The following is a 25,796-nucleotide window of genomic DNA, read 5'->3' as shown; positions in this document are numbered from 1 at the left end:
GGCTTGCGCTCTCTCTCGTGCTGTCCTTTGCATTTTTCTTGCTTGCGTCCTCACGCTCGCTCGCGGGTGCTCTCTCTCTTTTTCTCTCTCGCGCATGCGCTCTCTCCCTCGCCTGCTGTCTCTCTCATTCATTTGCACTTGCACTCTCTCTCTCACGCTCGCACTCTTTCGCGCTTCCTCTCTCTTGCTCTTGGGTGCTCTCTCTCTCTCGGGCTTGCGCTCTTACTCGTGCTGTCCCTTGTGCTTTTTCTTGCTCGCGTCCTCATGCTCACACACTCTCTGTCTTGCTCCCTCGCTCGCTGTCAGGCGCTCTCTCTCTCGCGCTCTCTCACTCTCGCTCGCACTCTCTCGTTCACTCGCGCTCTCTCTCTCTCGCTCTTGCTCTCACCCCCTTGTTCTCTCATGCTTTCGTCCTTGCTCTTTCTTTCTCTCACTCTCCCGCACTCTCGCGCGCTCTCTCTCGCGTGCTTACTTTCTCACAAGCACGCTCTCTCTCTCTCCCCCTCTCTCCAACTCCCCCTCTCCACTGGTTTTTCCCCCCCACCCTACCCAATTCCCTATCTTTCTTGGAAAATATTGAAACTGCAGACATTTTCAGATATGTGCTTGCACTATTTTTTGAATGACTTCCAAATTCATCCTGAGTTGCTGGGTCCACTGCTTTTCCTCATTTATATAAACAATTTGGATGTGAACATCAGAAGTATTGTTAGTAAGTTTGCAGATGACACCAAAATTGGAAGTGTAGTGGACAGTGAAGAAGGTTACCTCAGAGTATAACGGGACCTTGGATCAGATGAGCCAATGGGCTGAGAAGTGGCAGATGGGAGTTTAATTTAGATAAATGTGAGGCGCTGCATTTTGGAAAGGCAAATCCAAACAGAACTTATACACTTAATGGTAAAGTCCTAGGGAGTGTTGCTGAACAAAGAGACCTTGGAATGCAGGTTCATAGTTCCTTGAAAGTGAATTCGCAGGTAGACAGGATAGTGAAGAAGGTGTTTGGTATGCTTTCCTTTACTGGTCAGAGTATTGAGTCCAGGAGTTGCGAGATCATGTTGTTGATGTACAGGACTTTGGTTAGGCCACTGTTGGAATATTGCGTGCAATTCCGGTCTCCCTCCTATCGGAAGGATGTTGTGAAACTTGAAAGGGCTCAGAAAAGATATACAAGGATGTTGCCAGGGTTGGAGGATTTGAGCTATAGGGAGTGGCTGAAAAGGCTGGGGCTTTTTTCCCTGGAGCATCCGAGGCTGAGGGGTGACCTTTATAGAGGTTTTATAAAATCATGAGGGGCATGGATAGGATAAATATCCCTGGGGTCGGGGAGTCCAGAACTAGAGGGCATAGGTTAGGGTGAGAGGGGAAAGATATAAAAGTGACCTAAGGGGCAACTTTTTCACACCGAGAGTGGTGCATGTATGGAATGAGCTATCAGAGGAAGTGGTGGAGGCTGGTTCAATTACAACATTTAAAAGACATCTGGATGGGTACATGAATAGGAAGGGTTTAGAGGGATATGTGCCAAGTGCTGGCAAATGGGACTAACTTAGGTTAGGATATCTGGTGAGTTGGATTGAAGGGTCTGTTTCCATGCTGTATGTCTCTGTGACTCTATGCATTAATAGTTAACATTAACTTGTTGGGGCAGCTAGGGGTTAAAAATAAAAAAATCAGGAACTGCTCAACTTGCCCACTTTTTAATGGAGGTTTGGTGACTAACCTGCTTTCATGGTCTGTCATTAGAATATTTTTAAAAATACAACATAAGTTTTATTTCTATGGATTATAGTCTGGAATTCCCAACCCTTTGGGAATCCTGGACAGTGAAAGGATCTGAGAAGGACTGGTGAGGCAAGTGATTTTATTGCATTGTTTGTGTACAGATTAACCAGCAGTTCTTTCTCTGGCCCACCAAGTTTATCTTTTCAATGACACAATTGAACTCTCACACGAGGCCAATTCTTCATTCATGTTTGATTCCACACTCTCCTGCTGCAAAGTCAGAGAGAAAGTACTCCCCTAAATACCTGCCACTCCTAACAATATGACGTTCCCCTTACCCATGAAATATTCCTTACAACCCTTGTGATTTCTGACTTGATGAAGATCTCCTGCTGGCTGTTTCTAATCTAGCTGTCAGGTACCCATGAAACTGCCTGACAGGAAATGTGTTGAAAAAGATTTAAAACTGGCCTTGCTATTCAGTTCTCTAGGACTTGCAAGAAGTCCATTCTTTTACATTTTCTAATCATCTTCTGTGCTCCCTGTATCACTAAGATGTAGTTCTATTGCACTGAAGTTCTGAATATTTTTCTTCATAAAGGCTATTCAGTTGATATTGTGTTTTCATTCTTGATTTGACTACAGATGCAGAAAGGAAGAGCTTATATGCACTATTCCTCGAGTCACTTCAGTCCCGTCTTCGGTACAGAGAGGAGACTGAGACCTGTGAACATACTGTTCCAGAGCAACAAGCTACTAAAGAAAGCCTGATAAAAGTGCAGTCTATAGTGGCTCGGCACCTTGAACTCGAAGATATTCATGATCCTTTATTAGCTATAAATTTTGCAAGGTACATTTCTGACACACAAATATGTTCACTTTTTTAAAATATCACTAAATTCTATTGTAGATTTCTGACTACTGACTAATCAAATATTTTTTGGATCTTTGTTTCAATGAAATGTTATGCTTATAGTGTTTGTGGATGCTGGTACTCAGGCATGAGACACATTGTGTTTGGGCATTCATTGTGAGCATCAACTATTCCTAAATCAGTTGTAGCATAATTGAAACGAGTAAAAAATCTGCCACTGTGTCTCAGCAGTGCTCCAAACACCGTCATCTATTCTATCACTATAATGTTTAAGAATTTTATTGTTGAGAGTTCATCTTTATTAGTAAGTAAGGCATAAATAGTGTCATGTAGCATGGAAACATATCCTTCAGTCCAACCTTTCCATGCCAACTAATTATCTCAGTCTGACCCAATCCCATGTGTCAGCATTTGACCCATATCCCTGTAAACCCTTCCTATTCATGTAGCCATCCAGAACCCTTTTAAATGTAATTGTACCGACCTCTACCAATTCCTCTGGCAGCTTGTTCCTTACGTGCACTACCCTCTGTGAAAAAGTGACCCCTTGGATCCTTTTTAAATTTTTCCCCTTTCATCTCAAACCCATGATCTCTAGTTTTGGACTTCCCCACCCTTGGAAAAATGCCTTGTCTATTACACTATCCATGCCCTCATGGTTTTATAAACCTCTATAAGGTCACCTGTCAGCCTGTGATGCTGCAGAGGCCAAAGAAAAACAGCATATCCAGCCTCACCCTCCAGCTCAAACTCTCCAGTCCTGGCAACATCCGTATAAATCTTTTCTGCACCCTTTCAAGTTTAACAACATCCTTCTGAGAGAAGGGTGACCAGATTAGTCTGCAGTATTCTAAAAGTGGCTTCACCAATGTCCTGCAACATGACGTCACAGCTCCTATACTTAATGTTCTGATCAATGAAGGCAAGTGTGCAAGATGCCTTCTTCATTACCCTGTCTTCCTGAGACTCCACTTTCAAGGGACAACACACCTGCACTGCTCGGTCTCTTTGTTTGCCAACACTCCCCAGGGCCCTACCAATAATTGTATAAATCCTGACCTGGTTTGCTTTACCAAAATGCAACACTTCACATTTATCTAAATTAAACTTCATCTGCCACTCCTTGGCCCATCTGATCAAGGTCCTGTTGTACTCTGAGCTATTTTATGCATCAGCCATACAAAGGCCAGGTTCTGAACTATTCTTGGAGTACGACGTATGATTGTGGACCCCACGTCTTAAGGATATATTAACCTTGAAGGGAGAGCAGAATGGATTATCATAAAAGAGATGGACTCCAAGGATTAAATTGCAAGGAGTGAATACACAAGCAGGATTTTAGCCCTTGGAATCTTCCACCACCGCCCACTGTCACCTACTGTCAAGCCAATTTTGTTTCCAGTTGGCAAACTCTCCCTGAATCCCACTTGATCGAACTTTACTAACTAATCTACCATGCAGAAGGCTTTACTGAAGTCCATGTAAATAACGTCAACTACTCTGCCCTCATCAATCTTTTTTGTTATTTTCTTAAAATACTCAATTGATTCCCTTTGCACAAAGTCATGCTGACTATCCTTAATCAGTCCTTGGCTCTCCAAATGCATGTAAATCCTACCTTTAGAATCACCTCCAACAGTTTACCCACCACCGATGTCAGACTCACTGGTTTATAGGTCCCAGGCTCTTCCTTATAGCTTTTCTTAGTTAAAGGCACAACATTAGCCACCTCCAGTGCTCCAGTACCTTACCTGTGGTTATAGATGATCCAAATATCTCTGTAAGGAGCCCCGAATTTCTTACCTAACTTGCCACAGCATCATGGGATACACTTGATCAGGTCCCGGAAATTTGTCCACCTTTAGTTTTTCTAAGACCTCCAACACATACTCTTCTGTATTGTGAATTGTTTTCAAAACATCAATATTTATTTCCCCGAGTTCTCTAGTCTCCATTTCTTTCTCCACAGTAAAAACTGACAAAATATTCATTTAATGGCTTTCCATTTCTCCTGCAAAGCATGGTAGAAGTTTAGGACTCTCTACCACAGACGGCAACCAATCCTAAATCATTGTTAATTATAAAACTAATATTAATAGATCTTTGTTAGCCAAAGGGTTAAAGAGATGCGAAGAAAAAGTGTGAATGTAGGGGACTGGTAGCTTGGTACTAATGGAAGTAGACTAATAATCCGTGGACCTGGACTAGTGCTGCAGAGGCACAAGTTCAAATCCCACCAAGGAAGTCCAAGGAATTTGAATTCACTGATGCCTTTGGATAAGGAAATGTGTCATCCTTGTGACTGTAGATGCATGGCAAAGTAGCTAGTTCTTAAATGCTCTTGCAAGCCACATAATTTGTAGATAGCCCTTCACCTGTTCAAGGACAGTTATCAAAGGGAAATTAATATTGGTCTTGATGGCGATGCTCATGTTCCAATAAAATATTTGATTAAAAATATAATTTAAGATCAGTTATTATCCCATTAAATGGTGGAATAAGTTCAAGATGCTAAATTATCTACTGTTCCTATCTTCCTATAACTGAATTGTAGTATCATAGCAATTTTACTCTTCAGTTTGCAGCACTTTTACACTTTGTTTGTGCAACGATGCACGCATGTTATTTATGCCAGGACAAGATGTGCGTAGTACCTGCCAAGATGCTGAGCTGACATGCAACTTAGCAGCTGCATTGTTCTACAGCCTTATTTTTATAAAGCTTCTTTTACAACCAGTGGGCAGTGGAGACGTTTAACCTATTTATCTGGGTTTGATTTCAGTCTGTGGCCTAGAAGTGATAAGCAAATAGCACACCCTATTCTGCGATACATTGATTTTAATGGTGAAAATTTAAAGTGAACAACTGTTGGCAATAAGACCAGTTCAGTTTGTATTTTGACTGGTATCATCAACCTATAATTAGGGTGAGCTTTAAAGCCATTAAAAAAGGTACTAACTCATTAAAACTCTTTAAAACACGAGTTCATGGATTCAACTAAATTATGTGTAAGTGTTAATTCATAGTGATAATGCTGATATGAAATTGGTATGAGTTACAATGTTGGTATCCATACCTGATTCTTGAACCAGTAGTTAGTGAGATTAAATTTAGAGAGTTTCTTTCAAATCTTTATTGAATTAATGATATCATTTTCCACTCATATTGCACAAGCTCATTTGTTGACACTGCTATTACAGGAAGTAACACCAGCAATGTAAGTGTTTTTGCAAAACAAAATGTGTAGGATTGCCAGACTTGGTCTCCTATCTTTTGAAAAAAGAAAGCTTAGAGGCAACCTGATAGAAGTATTCAGAATTTTGAAATGTTTTGAAAGAGTGGAGGCAGATAGTGTTTCCTTTTATTAGGATGACCATAACGAAAGTTTATCAAAATAAGTTAATGACCAAGAATTGCAGTAGGAAATTTGGAGAAAACATTTATCTAAAATTATTGTATGAATGTAGATCTTACAATCACAAAATGACGGGAAGTGATTGAAGGAAATACTATAGATACATTTCAGGGCATATTAGGGAGAAAGGAATGGATCAAATTAGATGAGACAGTTAGGAGGAAGCTCAAGTATAGCATCAATACAACATCATATTTCTGTGCTTTATAACTTGGGTAATTCTTATGTAGTCAAAGCTACCAACTTGCACTTAACTTTTTTTTTCCCCACATAAAGCTAAGTTGCACTTACCCAGAGAGGATGAGGATGGTTAATGTGAGAAATGAAAATACGTGCAGTGGAGGTTGCAATTTAGAGAAGATGTTAAGTCAGTATATGAGATGTTTTAGCCATCATTTGACTTTGGTATTACTACACTTGAGAGATCTTGATAATATTCAGTTTACTGCTCTAATTTTTTTAATTCTTAAAATGCATAAAATTTTACTCATGATTTTAGATGGCATTAAAAATGGTTCATGTTGTTTAATATTGTGGGTTTTATTTTTGCATGACTGGTAACATTTGAAGATGTTTTTTGTTGCTCTTTATTGCAGTCTTGTTCCACTCCAGGATTTGTGCAGAAATATAAACTGTATAAATGCAAGATTTATAAAAGAAAATTGTAATGTCGAAATGGATTTACACATTGTTGGATTAATGACTCATTGATGCTGATTTAATTCTTTCAGGTTATACATGGAGCAAAGTGATTTCTATGAAAGATTCACAAGTGGAGATGTTAACGTGGATAGGTCCTCTGAATCAGTGACCTGCCAGACATTTGAACTTACACTTCGGTCATGTTTGTATCCGCACATTGAGAAACGTTACCTAGAATGTTGTGGAAAATTAATGCAAACTCTAAAGACTGATTACAGGTAAGAGAAATGTGAACATGCTTGCCTCATTCATTTAGATAAAATGAAGTTTAGCAATTTAGTATATTGATTTAAGCAAATTGCAGTCAGTTTGAATTTTTTTCCTGATTAAATTCGGTGCGTATGGTACAACTTTGGAAGTATTTACTGAATAAATCATTTAAATATTCATTACACAGGCTTTGATTTTGAAGAAATAGACCTCAATGTTTATTTCAATGTTTAGTTCAGCTTTTATCATTCTTCTACAAGTTCACAAATGTTTAAAATTCAATTTTCTGGAGAATCTACTTTTGATCGATTAGATCTTCTGTTCTTTTCAACCTTGCTGGTGTCCTACACAGTATGAAGTCTCTGCTACTTAACTCGTTTTACTTTGTATATGAAGAATTTGAATTGCAACTCCAGTCTTGGTTAGCATTCAGAGTAACTCGTTTTAGGGGCAGATTTTATTAGAACACAATGCTGTGCAGTGTGCAGATGGAATCGAGTTTCGTTTTGCACTTTGCATTCTGTCCATTTGGCATAGAAGATGGATGGACATGCTGTGGTCAAGAAGATTGTTTGACCAAGAGGTTGTTTTACAAAATGTACTAAATTGGAGGAAGGTACATTTTGATAGTATTGGGCAAGAACTCTCAAATGTCGATTGAGGAGGAATATTTTCAGGTAAAGGGATGGTGGGAAAATGGGAAGCTTTCAAAAGTAAGGGAATGAGAGTCCATTCAGAGTAACTCGTTTTAGGGGCAGATTTTATTAGAACACAATGCTGTGCAGTGTGCAGATGGAATCGAGTTTTCGTTTTGCACTTTGCATTCTGTCAATTTGGCATAGAAGATGGATGGACATGCTGTGGTCAAGAAGATTGTTTGACCAAGAGGTTGTTTTGCAAAATGTACTAAATTGGAGGAAGGTACATTTTGATAGTATTGGGCAAGAACTCTCAAATGTCGATTGAGGAGGAATATTTTCACGTAAAGGGATGGTGGGAAAATGGGAAGCTTTCAAAAGTAAGGGAACGAGAGTCCAGAAATAATATGTTCTTGGTAGGGTGAAGGGCAAGGCTGGTATGTTTAGGGAATGCTGGATGACTAGAGAAGTTGTCGTTTTGGGAAAGAAAAAGAAGGAAGCATATGTCAGGAATAGACAGCAGGGATCAAGTGAACCCTGAGAAATATTTAAAGGCAGGAGATCAAAAAGAGGATATGAGATAGCTTTGGCAAATAGGGTAAAGAAAAATCCAAAGGGATTGTACAAATTCATTAAGGACAAAAGAGTAACAAGGGAGAGAACAGGGGCACAAAAAGGCTGCCTATGTGTGGAATAGTATGAGTTGTGGGAAGATTCTAAACAAGTAGTTTACATCAATGTTTACTGTGGAGAAGGATATGGAAGCTAGAGAGCTTGGGGAAATGTCCATTGAAAAATGTCATATTTTAGAGGAGATGGTGCTGGACATCTTAAAATGCGTACCAAGATGGATAAATCCCCAGGACCTGATCAGGTGTTCCTAGAACTCTGTGGAAATCTGGGAAGTGATTTTTGGACCCATCGCTGAGATATTTGTATCATCGATAGCCACGGGTGAGGTGCTAGAAGATTGGAGGTTGGCTAATATGGTGCCATTATTTAAGAAAGATGGGAATGCAAAGCCAGGCAACTGTAGACCGGTGAATCTGACATCAGTAGAGGGCAAGTTGTTGGAGAGGGAATCCTGAGGGACAAGACTTGCATGTAATCGGAAAGGCAAGGGTTGATTAGGGATAGTCTACATTTATTTGTGTGTGGGACATCGTGTCTCTCAAACTTGATTGAGTTTTTTGAAGAAGTAAGAAAGAGGATTTATGAAGGCATAGTGGTGGGCATGGTCTATATGGACTTCAGTAAGGTGTTCAACAACACTCCACATGGTAGACTAGTTAGCAAGGTTAGGTCACGTGGAATACAGGGAGATTGAGCAAGTTGGATACAGAACTGGTTCAAAGGTAAAAGACAGAGAGTGGTAGTGAAGGGTTGCTTTTCAGACGGGAGACCTGTGATTAGGGGTGTTGCCACAAGGCTTGGTGCTGGGTCCACTGCTTTTCATCATTTATATAAATGACTTGGATGTAAATATAGGAGGTATGGTTAGTAAGGTTGCAGATGACACCAAAATTGGAGGTACAGTGGACGGCAAAGAAGGTTGACTCAGAGGTCAATGGGACGTTGATCGGATGGGCTAATGGGCGAGATATGGTTTAATTTAGATAAAGGTGAGGTGCTGCATTTTGGAAAGGCAAATCGGGACAGGACTTATACACTTAATGGAGAGTGTTGCTGAACAAAGAGAACTTGGAATGCAGGTTCATGGTGTTCTTTGAAAGTGGATCGCCGGTTTGACAGGATAGCGAAGAAGGCGTTTGTGAATGCTTGCCTTTATTGGTCAGTGCATTGAGTATAGGAGTTGAGAGGTCATATTGCGGCTGTACAGGTTAGTGGTTAGGCCACTTTTAGAATATCGTGTTCAATTCTGGTCTCCCTGCTATATGAAGGATGTTATGAAACCTGAAAGGGTTCAGAAAAGATTTACAAGGATGTTGCCAGGGTTGGAGGGTTTGAGCTATAGGGAGAGGATGAAAAGGCTGGGGCTGTTTTCCCTGGAGCGCGGAGGCTGAGGGGTGACCTTGTAGAGATTTATAAAATCATGTGGGGCATGGCTAGAGTGAATGGCCAAGGTCTTTTTCCCAGTGTGAGGGAATCCAGAACTAGAGGACATAGGTTTAGGATGAGAGGGGAAAGATATAAAAGGGACCTAAGGGGCAACATTTTCATGCAGAGGGTGGTGCATGTATAGAATGAGCTGCTAGAAGAGGTGGTAGAGGCTGGTACAATTGTAACATTTAAAAGACAGCTGGATGGGTATATGAATTGAAAGAGTTGAGAACAATATGGGCCAAAAGCTGGCAAATGGGACTAGATTAATTTAGGATATCTGGTTGGCATGGATGAGTTGGACCGAAGGGTCTGTTCGCATGCTGCACATCTCTATGATTATATCTGTTGTGGAAAAGAATTCCACAGATTCATTACCCTATGATAGAACTATTTCCTATTTCATCTATGTCTTAAATGGGCAACCCTTTATTCTGAGATTATGCCCTCAGGACCTGGACTCTCCTACATGGAGAAATAACCTTTCAGCATCTACCCTGTCAAGTCCCCTAAAAATCTTGTACATTTCAACAGGTTGCCGCTCATTCTTCTAAACTCCAATAGGTACATGCCCAACTTACTCAATATATCGTCATGAGAAAATCCCTCCATCGCAGTGACCAGCCTCATGAATGTTTCATGGACTGCCTCCAACGCGTGTATGTTTCTTTGGATAAAGGGTCCAAAACTTTTCACAGTATTTTAGCTATGGTCTGACTAGTGCCTTGCATAGTTTTAGCAAAATCTTCCTCCTTATTATTATACTCCATTTTCTTGGAAATAAAGGCCAATATTCTATTTGCCTTCTCTATTACCACTGAACTTGGATGCTGATTCATGGACTTAGGACCCCCAAATTCTGTAGTCTTTCCACATTTAAATAATAATCTGTTCTTCTTTATGGTAATATGCAAAACGTCACATTTTCCTGCATTATATTTGAACTGCCAGTGTTGCCTACTTGTGTAACCTGTCCATATCCCTCTGCAGAATTTTATAACTTCCTCAATACTTGCCTTCCCACCTATTTTTGCATCATTCACAAACTTATTGATTGTACATTTATTTCCATCATCCAAGTCATTACTATATACTGTGAATAAATGTAACCAGAGCACTGATCCCTATGGCGCTCCATTAGTTACAGTTCCATCTGAAAATGCCACTTTCATTACAATTTGTCTTCTATTAGTTGGCTAATCTTCCATCTATGCTAATGTATTATAACCCAACACCTGGACTCTTGTCTTAATAAGTATCCTTATGTGCAGAATCTTGTTGAATACCTTTTGGAAATCCAAGTATATTATATGTACTGGTTACACTTTATCTGCCCTGTTTTGCTGTGTGATAGGCATATATTTTTGACCTTGTCCTTGAAGTTAATGGAAGATTAGAGAATAATTGCTTTATCTTTTGAATCTTTTCTCTCGAATATGAAAAAGCAGCCAGTTTAAAAGTCTCACCCTCTCTCAATTTTCATAACTAAGAGTGTCATCTTAATAGGTTTTAAATTGAGAATTCACCCACTTTGCCCTAATCAATCCTTTGAACAAATGGAAAAGATGTTTTATGTACTGAAATATAATAAATTCATTTCTATTTTTTCCTTTAGACTGGTAGAATATCTTCAAGCTATGCGGAATTTCTTCCTACTGGAAGCTGGAGAGACCATGTATGATTTTTATGTAGCTATCTTTGATAAAATGAAGGAGAAAGAATCCTGGCAACGTTTATCATTTTTAAATGCCAGATTACAAGAGGCTGTTGCACAGCGGTATCCTGAAGATAGCTCTCGGTATGTTGATGTTACTTTATGTTTATAGAATGTATTTCTACAAAAATATATGACCAGAACTACAGTCCGTAAGCATAAAATAGTTACTACTAAATCCAAACAAGAATTCAGGAGAAACCTCTTTTGGAGAGTGTGAATAGAATCTTTTTATATTCGTTCATGGGGTGTGGGTGTTGCTGGCTAGGCTAGCATTTATTGACCAACCCTAATTGTGTGGGGTGGGGTGGGGGTGGTGGTGCAGCAGTTACAATTCAGTCACATTGCTGTAGTTCTGCATTCACATGAAGGCAAGACCAGGTAAGGAATACTAGTCTACTGACGAATGTGGAATTTGCTATCTAAGGAATAGTTGAAACAAGCAATGTAGATATGGGGAAGCCAGAAAAGCACATGAGATAGAAAGAAACATGTTGATTGAGTTAGGTAAAGAAGGATGGAATGAAATTTACATTGACCATGAACACCAGGCATGTACCTGTTGGACCAGTTTCTATTCTCTAAGTATAATACAGAGGAACCTTGACTATTGAGGGACATGGGTGGGGAGTATTTTGTTCGGATAACTGAATGCTGGATAACAGTTTCACCAAGCATGTGATCTTGCTGGATAATCCGAAATTCAGATAATCGAATGCCGGATAATCGAGGTTCCTTTTTATATATTAAGAATATGGGGAAAACAGTAACATTTCTTCTATTTTCCTATATTATTCAAATCAATAACCTGTATTTAATTTGTTTAAAATATTATTGTCAAATTTAAGATCCCAACCTTAATCCCTGCAAAGAGATATTGAGAGAATCTCCATCGTACTTGAACTTCACAATTATTTTTATTAATTGTACTGCCCATTCTAAATATTCCCTTGAACTGATTAGTTTGCTAAGTCATTTCAGAGGACACTTAGGAGGCATCCACATTGCTTTGAGTCTAGAGTCACATATAACCCAAAACAAACACCAAACACGCTGAAGAAATTCAGCAGTGTGACAGCATCTCTGAAGGAGTAATAGAGTTATGTTTTGATAACAATATATCTTTTCTTCAGAAGAAAATCCTGAAACTGAGGCTAACGGTCGGGACACATTGTGTCAAAGATAACTATGACAGATGGTGAAAATTGAGTTTAGTAAAATATCTGGAATAAAAATATTTGGTAAAGCAAATTTTAGCAGGACTTGTACACCTTAATGGTAAGATTCTAGAGAGTGTTGCTGAACAAAGAGACCTTGGAGTGCAGGTTCATAGCTCCTTGAAAGTGGAGTCGCAGGTAGATAGGATAGTGAACGCGTTGTTTGGTGTGCTTTCCATTATTGGTCAGAGTACTGAGTATAGGAGTTGGGAGATCATGTTGCGGCTATAGAGGATGTTGGTTAGGCCACTTTTGGAATATTGTGTGCAATTCTGGAATTTATTGCAGCATATCCTATCGAAGGATGTTGTGAAACTTGAAAGGGTTCAGAAAAGAGTTACAAGGATGTTGCCAGGTTTGGAGAGTTTGAGCTATAACGAGAGGCTGAATAGGTGGGGCTATTTTTGTTTTTGGAGCTTCGGAGGCTGAGGGGTGACCTTATAGAGGTTTATAAAATCAAGTGGGGCATGGATAGGGTGGATAGTCAAGGTGTTTCCCCGGGGGTGGGGGAGTCCAGAACTAGAGCGCATAGGTTCAGGGTGAGAGGGGAAAGTTATAAAAGGGACCTAAGGAGCAACCTTTTCATGCAGAGGTTGGTGTGTGTATGGAATGAGCTGCCAGAGGAAGTGGTGGAGGCTGGTACAAATGCAGCATTTAGAAGGCATCTAGATGGGTATATGAATAAGAAGGGTTTAGAGGGATGTGGACCAAGTGCTGGCAAATGGAACTAGATTAGGTTAGGATATCTGGTTGGCGTGGACGAGTTGGATCAAAGGATCTGTTTACCTGCTGTACATCTGTATGATTCTAATTGCAACCATGTAATCACGGTAGTTTGAACAGAAACCTATATGGTTCACTGATGCCCTTTAGTGATGGAAATCTGCCATTCTTAACTTGTCTGGCCTGGCCTACATGTGACTTCAGATCCACCACAATGTGGTTGACTCTTGCCTGCCCTTTGGGAATTAAGGATGAGCAGTAAACACTGACAATATATAAACATTCTAAACATTTTTAAAAAATATTTGACTTTTTTTGGTTTCAGAAATTTAGAAGCAGTTGCATTCTATGGACTGTTTGATTATTTCTGTTTTCATTTTCACTGGAATTTCTTTACACAGTTGTTAGCCATATATTCAGCCACCTTTTTACTACCTTTATTTCAGAACAGATTTCACACATTAGGATAGAATTTGCATTTATTCAAAACTTTTGACATATTCCAACACATTAAAGCATTACACTGCCAATAATATCTTGATCGGTAATGTTACTAAGGCAAATACTGCACTGGTTATTACACAAGTTCTTTTAAACAAAAAATGCAAATGAGATGAAGGGCCCATTAATCTATTCTTGATGCTGGTTGAAAGATAATTGTTAGGCCACAGAGAGAGTTACATGCTTTTTAACTAGCTCCATAGGGTCTTCTATGTCCAGCTGAACAGATGGAGCTCAGCTTAATTCCTTATCTGAACAATGAGATATCAGCTACTGTAGTACCAATTTGAATAAATTATTCTGCAGTTAAATGTTGCCAAAAATGCTGTCCTGCTCATCTACCATATCCACTTTGATAGGTGATGCTTCCCTGGCTAAGTATGTGGAACTCAAATACAGCTAAAATAAAATCTCTCCTTGGTGTAGGACAGGGCAGCTGGCTTTGTTGCAAACAATTACTTGCGAGATACCAATATATTCTAATTGGTCAAGCTGTTAGACTGGCAGAGTCTCCAAAGCCAAGAAAGGCCATAGGTTGATTTTCCCCTATAAGGTTTTGAATGGGCAATTAAACATCATGCACACACACACACAGACGTCCCCCAAACCTTAATCACCATGCCTTCTAAGAATTCATTTATGAAAAATCTGATTATCTTTTTTAAATGGTGTGACCATAGTTTACATTAATTGTGCACCACCTTCATAGAAGACGACAGAGGATTCCTTATCAACTATAATGTTATTTTCTCCTTGCCCAAGGTCTGTTAAAGATCAGGATGGTGGGAATGTTCTTTTTGCAGTGGTTTAGAAACTTGGAAATCAAACTGAAAAGGTTCCTATCATATTTTGCAGAATGTTAGGTTTAGCCTTTGTGGTGTGTTTGAAAGTCTCTTAGCAAAGTGAAATATTCTGAACAGAGGGTAATATTTACCTACTATTGTGCATTTGAGCTTTCGTTGATTATTTTATTCTGAAAATTAAACCTGCACATTTTTCCCTTGGAAAAACAGCTGTCATTATTCCTATTGAGAATTTTCATACTTTACTTTGGACTTGTGATTTTGGTTATAGGTTGTCTATGTATTTGGAGAATATTGATATTGTGAAAAAAAGACTTCCAGTACATTCCATCGACGGTCTCACGTTGAGTTACAAGGTATGCTTAAGATTTCTGTACCCTGCCCTTCCCCAGATTTGGCAGTAAATTAGTCATACTGGTTAACGTTCAAAATACTACATTTTTTAAAAATCTTATTTTCTTATTTTTTAAACAGGTTCCTTGGCCTGTTGATATTGTTATCAGCTCTGAATGCCAGAAGATTTATAATCAAGTGTTTATACTTCTGTTGCAAATTAAATGGGCCAAATACAGCCTAGATGTTCTGCGATTTGATGGTAGGATTAGGTTTCAGTGTTGAGTTTGAAAATGTTACTGGTAGCAATATGTCTTTCAATGAGCAGATTTTGCACTAGAAATTGATTTAATGTAAAAATGCAGATTTGAAGTACTGCATGTTTAATATCGTTGATTTAATTGAAATGTTCTCTTCAAGAAGAAGCTAATGCCTTATGACATTGCTGCTGTGAAATCTGGTAACTAAAATTCACACATCAAAAGCAAGGTCACTTGTATAGATTTTTGCTGCAATTCATAAATTTGTTTCTGGCCAAGGAGGGAAAGACACATTACTGGAGTGGCCAGTGCTAGTAAGGAAAGAAAATTATATTTGTCCTCCCAATAATCATGCATGTGGGGACATTTCAAACATTTTGTCATCTTCAGATGCAAATACTGTCTTTTTGACCTGATACAGCTGTTGCCAACAGCTATCCAGTAACTGCATCTTTACTTTTTACAGTTTCATTCCTTTGTGGCATGCTGCATTGTAATGATGCCCAGCTGTACTCTGTAACTGACTGAGGCTGCTTCTAAAATATTGTGCATTTTTTTTGTAGAATCTTAAACACATTTGGTTTTGTACTGGATGCCATTTCATGCCTGGAGAGGATTTACATTTTCTTTGAATCATTTCTAACAGTAAAACCAATCCAGTGGTATATTTTTGTTTTGCTATGGTCAACTGGAAATGTAAAATTTGTTCCACGTTGAGATCTAAACTACTATGCCTTTTAATCACCATTGTTCCGATTATATATTAGATTAGATTACTTAGTGTGGAAACAGGTCCTTCGGCCCAACAGGTCCACACCGACCTGCCGAAGCGCAACCCACCCATACATTTACCCCTTCACCTAACACTACGGGCAATTTAGCATAGCCAATTCACCTGACCTGCACATCTTTGGAATGTGGGAGGAAACCGGAGCACCCGGAGGAAACCCACGCAGACACGGGGAGAATGTGCAAACTCCACACAGTCATATATGATGCTGATAGATGTTTCATCCAGTCTGTTCAGCTGATAAAAGTTAAGAGAAAAGCTGTCAATTTTGGAGGTATCTTCAGTTCCACAGTGGTCATTGTTTCATTTGATTAGTACTGAGTCATGCAGACAAGGAAGAATTCAAGCTTGCATGTTTGATCTATATTGAGTTAGTTGATCTCAGCTAGAGATATATGATGTGAATTATGGATTACTGAGAAGAAAATTGCCTACCACCGAGTGAATCCCATCCAAATTCAAATAATTATCTGATACTCTGTCTGCTGCGTGATTGATGACAGACAATTGACTCATCAATTGGAACTCAATGTAAATTTCCACTGTTAGGCACACAGGAAGCAGAAATGGGTGGAGGAAGAGAATATCGGATATAAATTGGGCCAGAATTTGGTGGGTTCACAGTGCTTATCCTTTTTAGTATGCTCTTTTCTTACTTGCTACAAGCTCTTTATTTTAAAAAGTTGCAAATCAATGCTAATTACAGGATGTTTTGTTAGCCTCAGACAGTTGCTTGCTATCCATCTCCCCTTGAGGTTCTACAAATTGCTGGATTTGCACTGTGGAGATATAAACTAAATTCATCACAGAAGGCCAGGGCTGATATTTGAGTGCAGAATAGTCTTTTCAATTATGAGGTTTATATTTCTGCAACATTGGAGGTTCCAAACTAAACAGTTGAAATGAGTTAGTCATTTTCTGCAAATAGTAAATTGTTGGTAGAGGTTCATTTAAATTTGATATTTTTGTTCCCTACCTGACTCTTATTATTTCACTCTCAATCCAATCCTATTTTCACTCTCTTGGTTTCTTTCTGCATATGTTTTGAATCTAATTCACTTTGTTCTCTTCTGTATACTTTCATTTAAATTTGTTAATAAGATAGGGTTTTGGTCCCTTTGCTTTCCTTTGAGCAATTCGCAGCAAACAAAAATGAATGCTAAACTCCGACTAATGGCAACACACTGAGAGGGCTTTCTTCAGCAAATTCTGGGCCATAGGCATTTATAGTTCAGGTGCAGGACTGTGTTGTAGTAAAGTATATAATAATTATTATTTATCAGTTTTTACATTTGTTTTTACAGAACCTATTGAAGCTTATGAAAAACCACAAACGACTCTATTTGAGAATTCCAGTTGGTCATTTAAAGCATTGAAGACACCTGTTAAACAGCAAATTCATAGGATGTTTCTGCTTAGAGTTAAACTCATGCACTTTGTCAACAGCCTGCATAACTATATAATGACTAGGGTAAGACGACTTTTGGTAATAAGAGAAAAGTCACTAATAATAACTGTGAAACTTTTGATTTCTACAGTAGGTACTGGGATAGTTCTATAAAGCTTTCGCAGCTTTTTGGAAACTTGCCTCGTAGCTAAAATGTCTTTCACCTATTTCCTTTCCATAAAAGATCTACTTAGTAGAGTTTCTTTCCACTTTTTTTTTGTGTATCGCTTCTTGCACTAACCAGATAAGGACGCTACCTGCTGCCTTCCCAATTTTGTTCAAGGAGTATTTCCTCTTATTTTGTTGCAATTATACATCTAGTGTTACATAGATGATTTGCATTGTAAAAGAGGTTTTAGGCTGCACTTTTGATCACCCTCACCTCCCCCAATCCTCACCCCTACCTTGCAAAACATAAACAAGTTGCAAACATTAGTTTCTTTAGGATTGAAACCATGTATGGTTCAGGAGTCCTGGCAAACCAAAAATAGAAAACTCCTTTCTATCAATGCTTTCTTCTTTGTTTTTGGTGAGAATGGTTACAGATTTGTGGGCGGCACGGTGGCACAGTGGTTAGCACTGCTGCCTCACAGCGCCGGAGACCCGGGTTCAATTCCCGCCTCAGGCGACTGACTGTGTGGAGTTTGCACGTTCTCCCCGTGTCTGCGTGGGTTTCCTCCGGGTGCTCCGGTTTCCTCCCACATCACAAAGATGTGCACGGTCAGGTGAATTGGCCACACTAAAATTGCCCGTAGTGCTAGGTAAGGGGTAAATGTAGGGGTATGGGTGGGTTTCGCTTCGGCGGGTCGGTGTGGACTTGTTGGGCCGAAGGGCCTGTTTCCACACTGTAATCTAATCTAATCTAATCTTATCAGATTGCAGACTCATGGTGTATACGTTGCAGAACGTTAATTTTACAGATACAAGTAATTCGGAAAGCTACCACTTATTGCAAAGGGAATTGTATACAAAATCAAAGAGGTTATGTTTCAGTTATAGAGGATGCTGATGAAATCTCATCTGAAGTACTGTGTGTACAGTGTGCAATATTAATCAGTTTATTTAATGAAGGATATAAATACATTGCAATCAGTTCAAGGAGGTTTATTAGACTAATACGTGAGATGGACAGGCTAGGCTTGTATCTACTGAAGTTTAGAAGAGTAAGAGTGACTTGATTGAAACATATGACATTCTGAGAGATCTTGATGGGAGGATTTGGAAAGAATGCTTTTGAGACAATCTAGACCCAAGGGTCATTGCTTAAAGATAAGGAATCACAAAGTTTAAGACAGTGATGAGGTCATTTTTATTTTTTTGGGATTTTCTTCCTCAAAAGGTGTACATGAATCTTTGAAAGTTTTTAAGGCAGAGGTTTGTTTGGGATAGGTGGGAATATGGACATGACATTACAGTTGGATTAACCATTACCTTATAGAATGGTAAGTAGGCCAAAATGGCAGCCTCCTGCTCCTTACTTGTATTTTGGTTTCAGGATGAATACATACAGTAGGTGGGAATCAGACATTGATAATTGTGGTAAAAGTTGAGAAATTCTGTAGAAACTCCTAATTTTTTGTAGTAATCCAACAAGCCTTCTGTAGTATGGTAAATGTAAATAGACCATATTAGTATTTTCAAGTAATGTTTCAATTTTATGAAGTATATTTTGTAGAATTAGTACATTAAAATGGATTTTACTTTTAAAAATAATGTCCTTTGTTTAATGCTTTGAGCTTTTACATTTGAAGTAAAATCCAAATATATTTGTTTCAAAATGTCACTTTAAAGTTAATGTGATTATATATGTGGCCACTGAATAATTGTAGCTGGAACCAGTTGCTGCTTAATATTTTTCAGATATTGCATAGCACAGGTCTAGAGTTTCAGCACCAAATTGAGGAAGCTAAGGATTTGGATCAGCTAATAAAAATTCATTATCGGTACCTGTCCACAATCTATGATCGTTGTTTACTCCGGGAAAAGGTGCGTTTGCTTTGAACTTAAGTTAAAAAGTTTTAAAGGCAGATACTACTTGTAGAACAAATATTGGTGATTTTTTAATTAACTAAGTTATCAGCATGCACTCAATTGATGAACAGTTGCTCCTCTGTTCACAAACGTGAACAATGAGTAATTTTAAAATCAAAATAACAAGCTTCTTTTGAATCTGGCTATTGTATTTTAGCTCCTGTAACATGAACCAGCTGTAGTATTGTTTAAACCATTAACTTCAGTGTTTTGGAATTTCTTTCAGATAAGTTTTGTGAAGGAAGCAATTATGAAAGTTTTGAATTTGGTGCTTATGTTTGCAGATCGTTGGCAGACTGGTTTAGGAGTTTCGAAGTGCGTAAAGCTATTTTCCTTTTTTTTTGTCTTTTGAGTGTTCACAGTAGTTGCATCAAATTACTTGGCTGATCTTTTATTCTTTTCGTTGGTTGCACAGGTAGATGTAAAGTCTTTTAATGCATTACTATGTATTTTTCCTAATTTTGTTTTTTCTGGTCACTATATATGCTGCAGTGATAGATTCAGACTGCATTTGCTGTTTTTTGCATCAAAATGTCAAGCTTAATTTTAAAATACCTGTACTTGATTGCCATTGAACTATTTTCTTTTCAACTTATAAAATTCTGGTATCCAGTTATTGGGAAAAAAAAAGGGTCCAAATCATAAATGGTTTGGTGATAGCTTCATTGTTTTTAAGAGGCTGTCTGAATTTAACATTCTCATTTCCGTGGTTATCTTGTCAGGGTTTATTTGGTTCCAATAAAATTTTAACAGTTCTATATTACTTCTTGATTGTTGTACATTTCATTTCATAACTGAACAGCAGAAATAACTAGGTACTTTCAGATTTGTAGGAAGCTGGAAAAGTTGAACTGAAAGCATTGCAATTTTTGCACTGAGAAGTGAGAAATGATATGGCATTCCAGTCTAAAGAAATAAATGTACCTATAATATCTTTATTCCAGAAACATTTATTTTAAATGGACTAGCAGGTAACTGACGAATTTTAAACTTGATAATTTCATATTCATGACTTTTTTTTATTAGAATTGAATCTATTGAGAAGATGGAATCTGATTTCAAAAATTGCCACATGTTTTTGGTAACAGTATTAAACAAAGCTGTTTGTAGAGGATCGTTTCCTCACTGTAAGTGCACCTACCTTTTTTTTAAATGTTTTGGTTTTATGTTAAAGAAGGGGATTTGGCAAGGATCTAATGCTCTTATAAAAGGAGGAGGGGAATGAGGAAATGACTGAAAAATAGAAGAAAGCAAAATATATTTGAGAGAAATTTATTTAATTATTGCATTGCCACTTTGGAACTCAGTTCTTCAACATACATGAAAGAAAGTCTGATGGGACTATTTTCTGTTCAAAACACTACAGTGAAGAAATTAGTTTGCATAGTGCTGTTTCCAATCATTATACGCAGACCTCCAGCAAAGAATGTTATGCAGCTCACAGTGCTGCCTACTACACAAATTAAACTTCTTTTATGTTTGAAAAGTACAGGTGCACAATCCTTTATCTGAAATTCTCGGGACGAGCTGGTTTTCGGAATTCAGAATCTTTCGAATTTCAGAATAAGTGACAGTTTGATGGTGAAATTTTTTAAAATCTTACTGAAGAGCAGACTCACTGAGTAATACAGGCCCTAAGACAGAATTGAGGCCTGTCAGTGCTGGGCCACACCCTCCCACATTGCATCTGAGTGACACGCATCAAGTGGGTGTGGAGTGGGTTAACTGTTTGCACGCCAAACAACCTTGTTAATGAGAAAAAACTTCACGAGAAACCTTCGGGTTTTGGGATTTCAGATAAAGGGTTGTCTACTTCTCCCAGTTTGATTAGCACAGTGACCATTCTTAGATTCTACCTTCATTCTGAATTGTTTCAGACTAAATATGGAGTGTGTGATGATACTATGGTTTTAGGTGCATTCTGTTCTGGCTTTTGTTTGTGGAGAGGTTTTAAGACCAAGGTACCAGTTGCCTATTTGAATCCAATAAAGTAGACAGCTTGTGTTGCCTTGGATTTTTTTTTGCTAAGGTTAGAACAATAGAAGCAGTCTGAATGGGTGAGGTCAGGCTCCCACAGAAGCAGGATACTTCTCATAAAGCTCTTGCATTTAATTTTGTAACTGTGTCCCCTTGTTCTTGACCTTTCCACTACTGTAAAACTCTATTTTGACTTACTCTGCCCATTCCTTTATAACTTTAAAATACTTTTACCAAAACATACTGAAATATGCCATATTTTAACGAACGTATTCTCATTTCTTTCAAATTTTTATTTTGTATTACAAGTTCCTAATATCAGGCGATATTGTAGTAACTCTGGAATTCTGGTAATTAGCTGGAGGGGCCTGAGGTGATGAGGACATAAAAAATCTGGCAAAAACTTGGCAGAGGGAGTTTAATGTAAGAAGTGTGAGGTCATACACTTGAGAAGGAAGAATCAAAAGACAGAATGTTATTTCTAAAGAGAGTGACTTCAAAAACCATGTAGTGTAGAAGGGTCTGGGGTTTTGTTTGTGCATGAAACACAAAAAGGGCTAGCATGAAAGTACAGCAAGCAGTTCTGGCAAATTGAATTTTTGCCTTTATTGCTTGAGGGTTAGAGTTTAAACTATAGCAAAATCTTGTTATAGCTATAGGGGGTATTAGTGAGGCTGCACCTGGGATACTGAAAACCCTTTTGGTCTGCAGTTTATAAGTAGGAAAAATATACTGATATATATAGGCAGTTTGAAAAGAATTCACCATGCTTTTTTCTGGGATGAACAGCTCAACAAGTTAGGTCTTTATTTATTCATATTTAGAAGAAGAGGGGTGATCTTACTAAAAAGTATAAAATTCTGAAGGGACTAGACAGGTTAGATATTGAGAAAATGTTTCCTTGATTGGGGGAATTTTGCATTAGGTGACATAGTTACAAAATAAGGGGGCATTCATTTAAAACTGAGTTGCAAAGGAATTTCTTCTCCCAGAGGATAATGAATGTTTGGAATTGTCTGCCACAAAAATAGTGGAGGCTAGATTGCAGGAAGTATCTGAATAGCAGATAGGCAGATTTTTGAAATATTGGAAAGTTGAGGACTATGATGAGTTGACATGAAAAAGAATTGAGCCCTAAGGTAGATCAGCCATAAATGGTAGGGTAGGCCTGAGGGCCCAAATGGCCTGCTTCACCTATTGCTTGTGTTCTTCTGTAAATCTATGTTGTACAATTCTGTATTGTCTCAACAACATTCTACTGGCTTGCATTACACAACCAAACACATGAAAAGGATAGTTGTCTATGATGTTAAAGAATAGTGATAAAGTGTGTGACTTTTCACATGAATTTACATAGCTAATACATTTCATGAAGTGTAGCTGAATTATTCATATTAACAATCAAGTACAATTTTAATTGCTTTGTATGTTTCATTGTCACAGTGGAGTCTCTGGCATCATCTCTAATGGCAGGAATGGAACAAAGCTAATGGTGAACATCATAAATATACCTGGATAAATCACTTCATCAGAACATTTTGTATTCTGAATGCATAACACTGATGATAATAATTTTCCATCTCTGAGCTCATTTTTTTCAACTCATCAAGGCTAGCAAATTGTAGTTTTCAGTGGTAATTTATTACACAAAGCCTTCACCAGCTGTGGCACAGGCCAAAAACTTCAAAAACGCTTGTCCAAATAATTCCATAAACCAGAAGGTGTTTATTCTGTTGCAGAACTTAAAAAGTGAACTATAATGGACAGAACATTTGTTTCATTTAATGGGATGGCTGTCGGCTGTTGCAACTGTATTTGTTTTTGACGTAAATTTTTAAAACTAAAAATGTTGATCATTCTGTTGTTTTCACTAAGAATCATGTAGTCTCAGTGAGACAAGTATCTATTTTGTTAGCTGATTGACAATAAAAGCTATTTGACTTACAAAATGAAGATAATACAAAGTTGACCGTAAAACTGTCATAACAGAAATTGATTGAATTAATAAAGTTTTTTTGTGATTCCAGCACAAAACTGTAGCTGTGTCTTCCTGCATTTCTCAGAGCCAATGAGAACAATTCTAATAATTTAATATATTTTGGGCAAAAAATGACATTTCTTTTTCCATTGTGTTCAGGAAGTTAAAAATAAGTGGTAACAGTTTATATGTCTTGTATTTGTCACCTTGTAAACAGAAGAAGTTGAATGACCTGACATTACATACAAATTGACCAAAATTTGGCAGTTCACCAGCACAGGTGCCTTTTCAGTTGTTTATACTTGTACAAAGACTCCTTTTTTTTAACCTAAAAGGAAGTGGAACTCGTTATCTCTCTGGAGAATAAAGAACAAATATACCATTATATCCTTTAGCCCCCACCCTAAATTAAGTATACTTTAAATAATGTAAGAGATTTGCAACAAAATACAAGAATGTGATTGTTTTTGCTTCCAATGATCTCAGTGAATGGTGGAGCAGATGCAATGAGCTGAATGGCCTACTTCTGCTTCTATGTCTCATGGTCTTAAGACTGAGGTGTTCATAACAACCTTTGGCCAAATGAGCCAAATATATGATCCATCTCTGATTCCTCCAGATTTCCTAGCATTACACATGCCAATCTTCAGCCAGTTCAATTCACTCCACGTGATATAAAGAAACAATTGTAGGCACTGGATACTGCAAAGGTTATGGACTCTGACAACATTTTAGCAATAGTATTGAAGACGTGCTCTAGAACTTGCCACACCTCTAGATAAGCTGTTCCAGTGTAGCAACAATTTCGACTGAACATGTGAAAAATGATCAAAGTATGTCCTGTACCCAAAAAAGCTGTTCAAACCTAACCCATTAATTACCCCATAATTCTACTCTCAATCATCAATAGAAATAAAAGGTGTCCTCAGCAGTGCTATCAAGCAGCACGTCCTCAGCAATAACTTGCTCATTGATACCCAGTTTGGGTTCTGTTAGGACGACTCAGGCCCGACCTCATGACAGCCTTGATTCAAACATGGACAAAAGAGCTGAATTGTAGAGGTGAGGTGTATGAGACAGCCCTTGACATCAAGGCTGTTTGATTGTGTGGCAGCAAGGAGCCCTAGCAAAGCTGGAGTCAATGGAAAGTAAGGAAAACTCGTTGCTGGTTGTAATCATACATGGCACAAAGGAAGATGGTTGTGGGATGTTGTCAGTCGTCCTAGTTACAGCACTGCATGAATTCAGGCCCGATACTTGCAGCTGCTTCGACAATGTCATTCCCTCCTTCGTAAAGTCAGAACGGAATATTCATCAAGGATTGCAAAATGCTCTGTACTTTTTGTGCTGCCTCAGATACTGAAACTGTCCATGTCCAAATGGAGCAAGCGTGCAATGAAAAGTGGCAAGTAACATTTGTGCTAGGCAATGACCATCTCCAACAAGTAAAAATCTAACCAGCATCTCTTGACATTCAGTGGTGTTACCATCACAGAATCTCTCGCTGTTAACATCTTGGGAATTACTGTTAGACCAGAAACTGAACTGGAATCCTGCAGTGAGTAACTCACCTTCTGGCTCCCAAATCCACCATCCACAAGTCAGGAATACTCTCCAGTTGCCTGGATTCTGGTTACAAAGTTAAAATATTTGATTCCTCAACACCATTATCTGAATTTTATTGATGGGTACATGTTATTTACTAAAGATTTTTTTAAAAATACTCATGTAGATTGCACTGCACTAATTTTCCTGATTCAAGCACAGAATCCAAACCTTCAAATTAATTCATAATTTTTATGATTTGGAGATGCCGATGTTGGACTGGGGTGTACAAAGTAAAAATTACACAATACCAGATTATACTCCAACAGGTTTATTTGGAAGCACTAGCTTTCAAAACACTGCTCTTTCATCAACCACCTGATAAAGGAAAAGTGTGATTTTTAACTTCATAATTTTTGTTATCCTTAGAACAAGATATCAGTATAAGACCTAAATGATTTATTTCCAGCATTTGCATATTTCTACATAATCTTTCTGAGCAATAGATGGGTGTGTGCTTTGAAATAGTTAGGATCTTTGAGGCTTTATGAGAGATTGTTCTGCTTGAATTTAAAAACTCACTTCCAGAGATAGTAAGAATTCACATGAAGGAACAGAAGGTTCAGGAAGTGAGAAGGACAGCAGAATTAGCAGATGAATACATGTTGGTCCATAAGACTAGCTTCCAGCCAGAATTTTGTTCTATGAGGGAGAGATGTTGGGAGAAGGGGAGATCCTACACTACAAAACCAAGAGTAGAGAACAGTGGTAAGAGACAAGTTTAGAGTGGTGTTGGAAAAGCACAGCAGGTCAGGCAGCATCTGAGGACCAGGAAAATCGACGTTTTGGGCA

At 38.2% G+C, this 25,796-nt stretch overlaps 1 protein-coding gene across 2 annotated transcripts in view; it reads left to right on the top strand.

Moving 5' to 3' along the window:
• Positions 1–23,447, top strand: part of tubgcp5 (tubulin, gamma complex associated protein 5) — a 76,819-nt gene extending 53,372 nt beyond the window's left edge. Inside the window, exons 14-23 of one of the 2 annotated variants that reach the window (XM_043692307.1) lie at positions 2,371–2,575; positions 6,746–6,934; positions 11,241–11,423; positions 14,855–14,939; positions 15,058–15,178; positions 17,271–17,437; positions 19,274–19,399; positions 19,671–19,759; positions 20,471–20,571; positions 22,865–23,447. In XM_043692307.1, coding sequence (XP_043548242.1) covers positions 2,371–2,575; positions 6,746–6,934; positions 11,241–11,423; positions 14,855–14,939; positions 15,058–15,178; positions 17,271–17,437; positions 19,274–19,399; positions 19,671–19,759; positions 20,471–20,571; positions 22,865–22,911 — 1,313 coding nt within the window. In that variant the 3' untranslated portion in view covers positions 22,912–23,447. Of the gene's footprint in view, positions 1–2,370; positions 2,576–6,745; positions 6,935–11,240; positions 11,424–14,854; positions 14,940–15,057; positions 15,179–17,270; positions 17,438–19,252; positions 19,400–19,670; positions 19,760–20,470; positions 20,572–22,864 lie in introns of both variants that reach the window. The other variant, XM_043692306.1, reaches the window with a different exon arrangement.
• The last annotated feature ends 2,349 nt before the right edge of the window (positions 23,448–25,796 follow it).

The sequence above is a fragment of the Chiloscyllium plagiosum genome, chromosome 6 (assembly GCF_004010195.1).
Source record: "Chiloscyllium plagiosum isolate BGI_BamShark_2017 chromosome 6, ASM401019v2, whole genome shotgun sequence".
Taxonomy (NCBI): domain Eukaryota; kingdom Metazoa; phylum Chordata; class Chondrichthyes; order Orectolobiformes; family Hemiscylliidae; genus Chiloscyllium; species Chiloscyllium plagiosum.
This window is presented reverse-complemented; position numbering and strand designations above follow the sequence as displayed.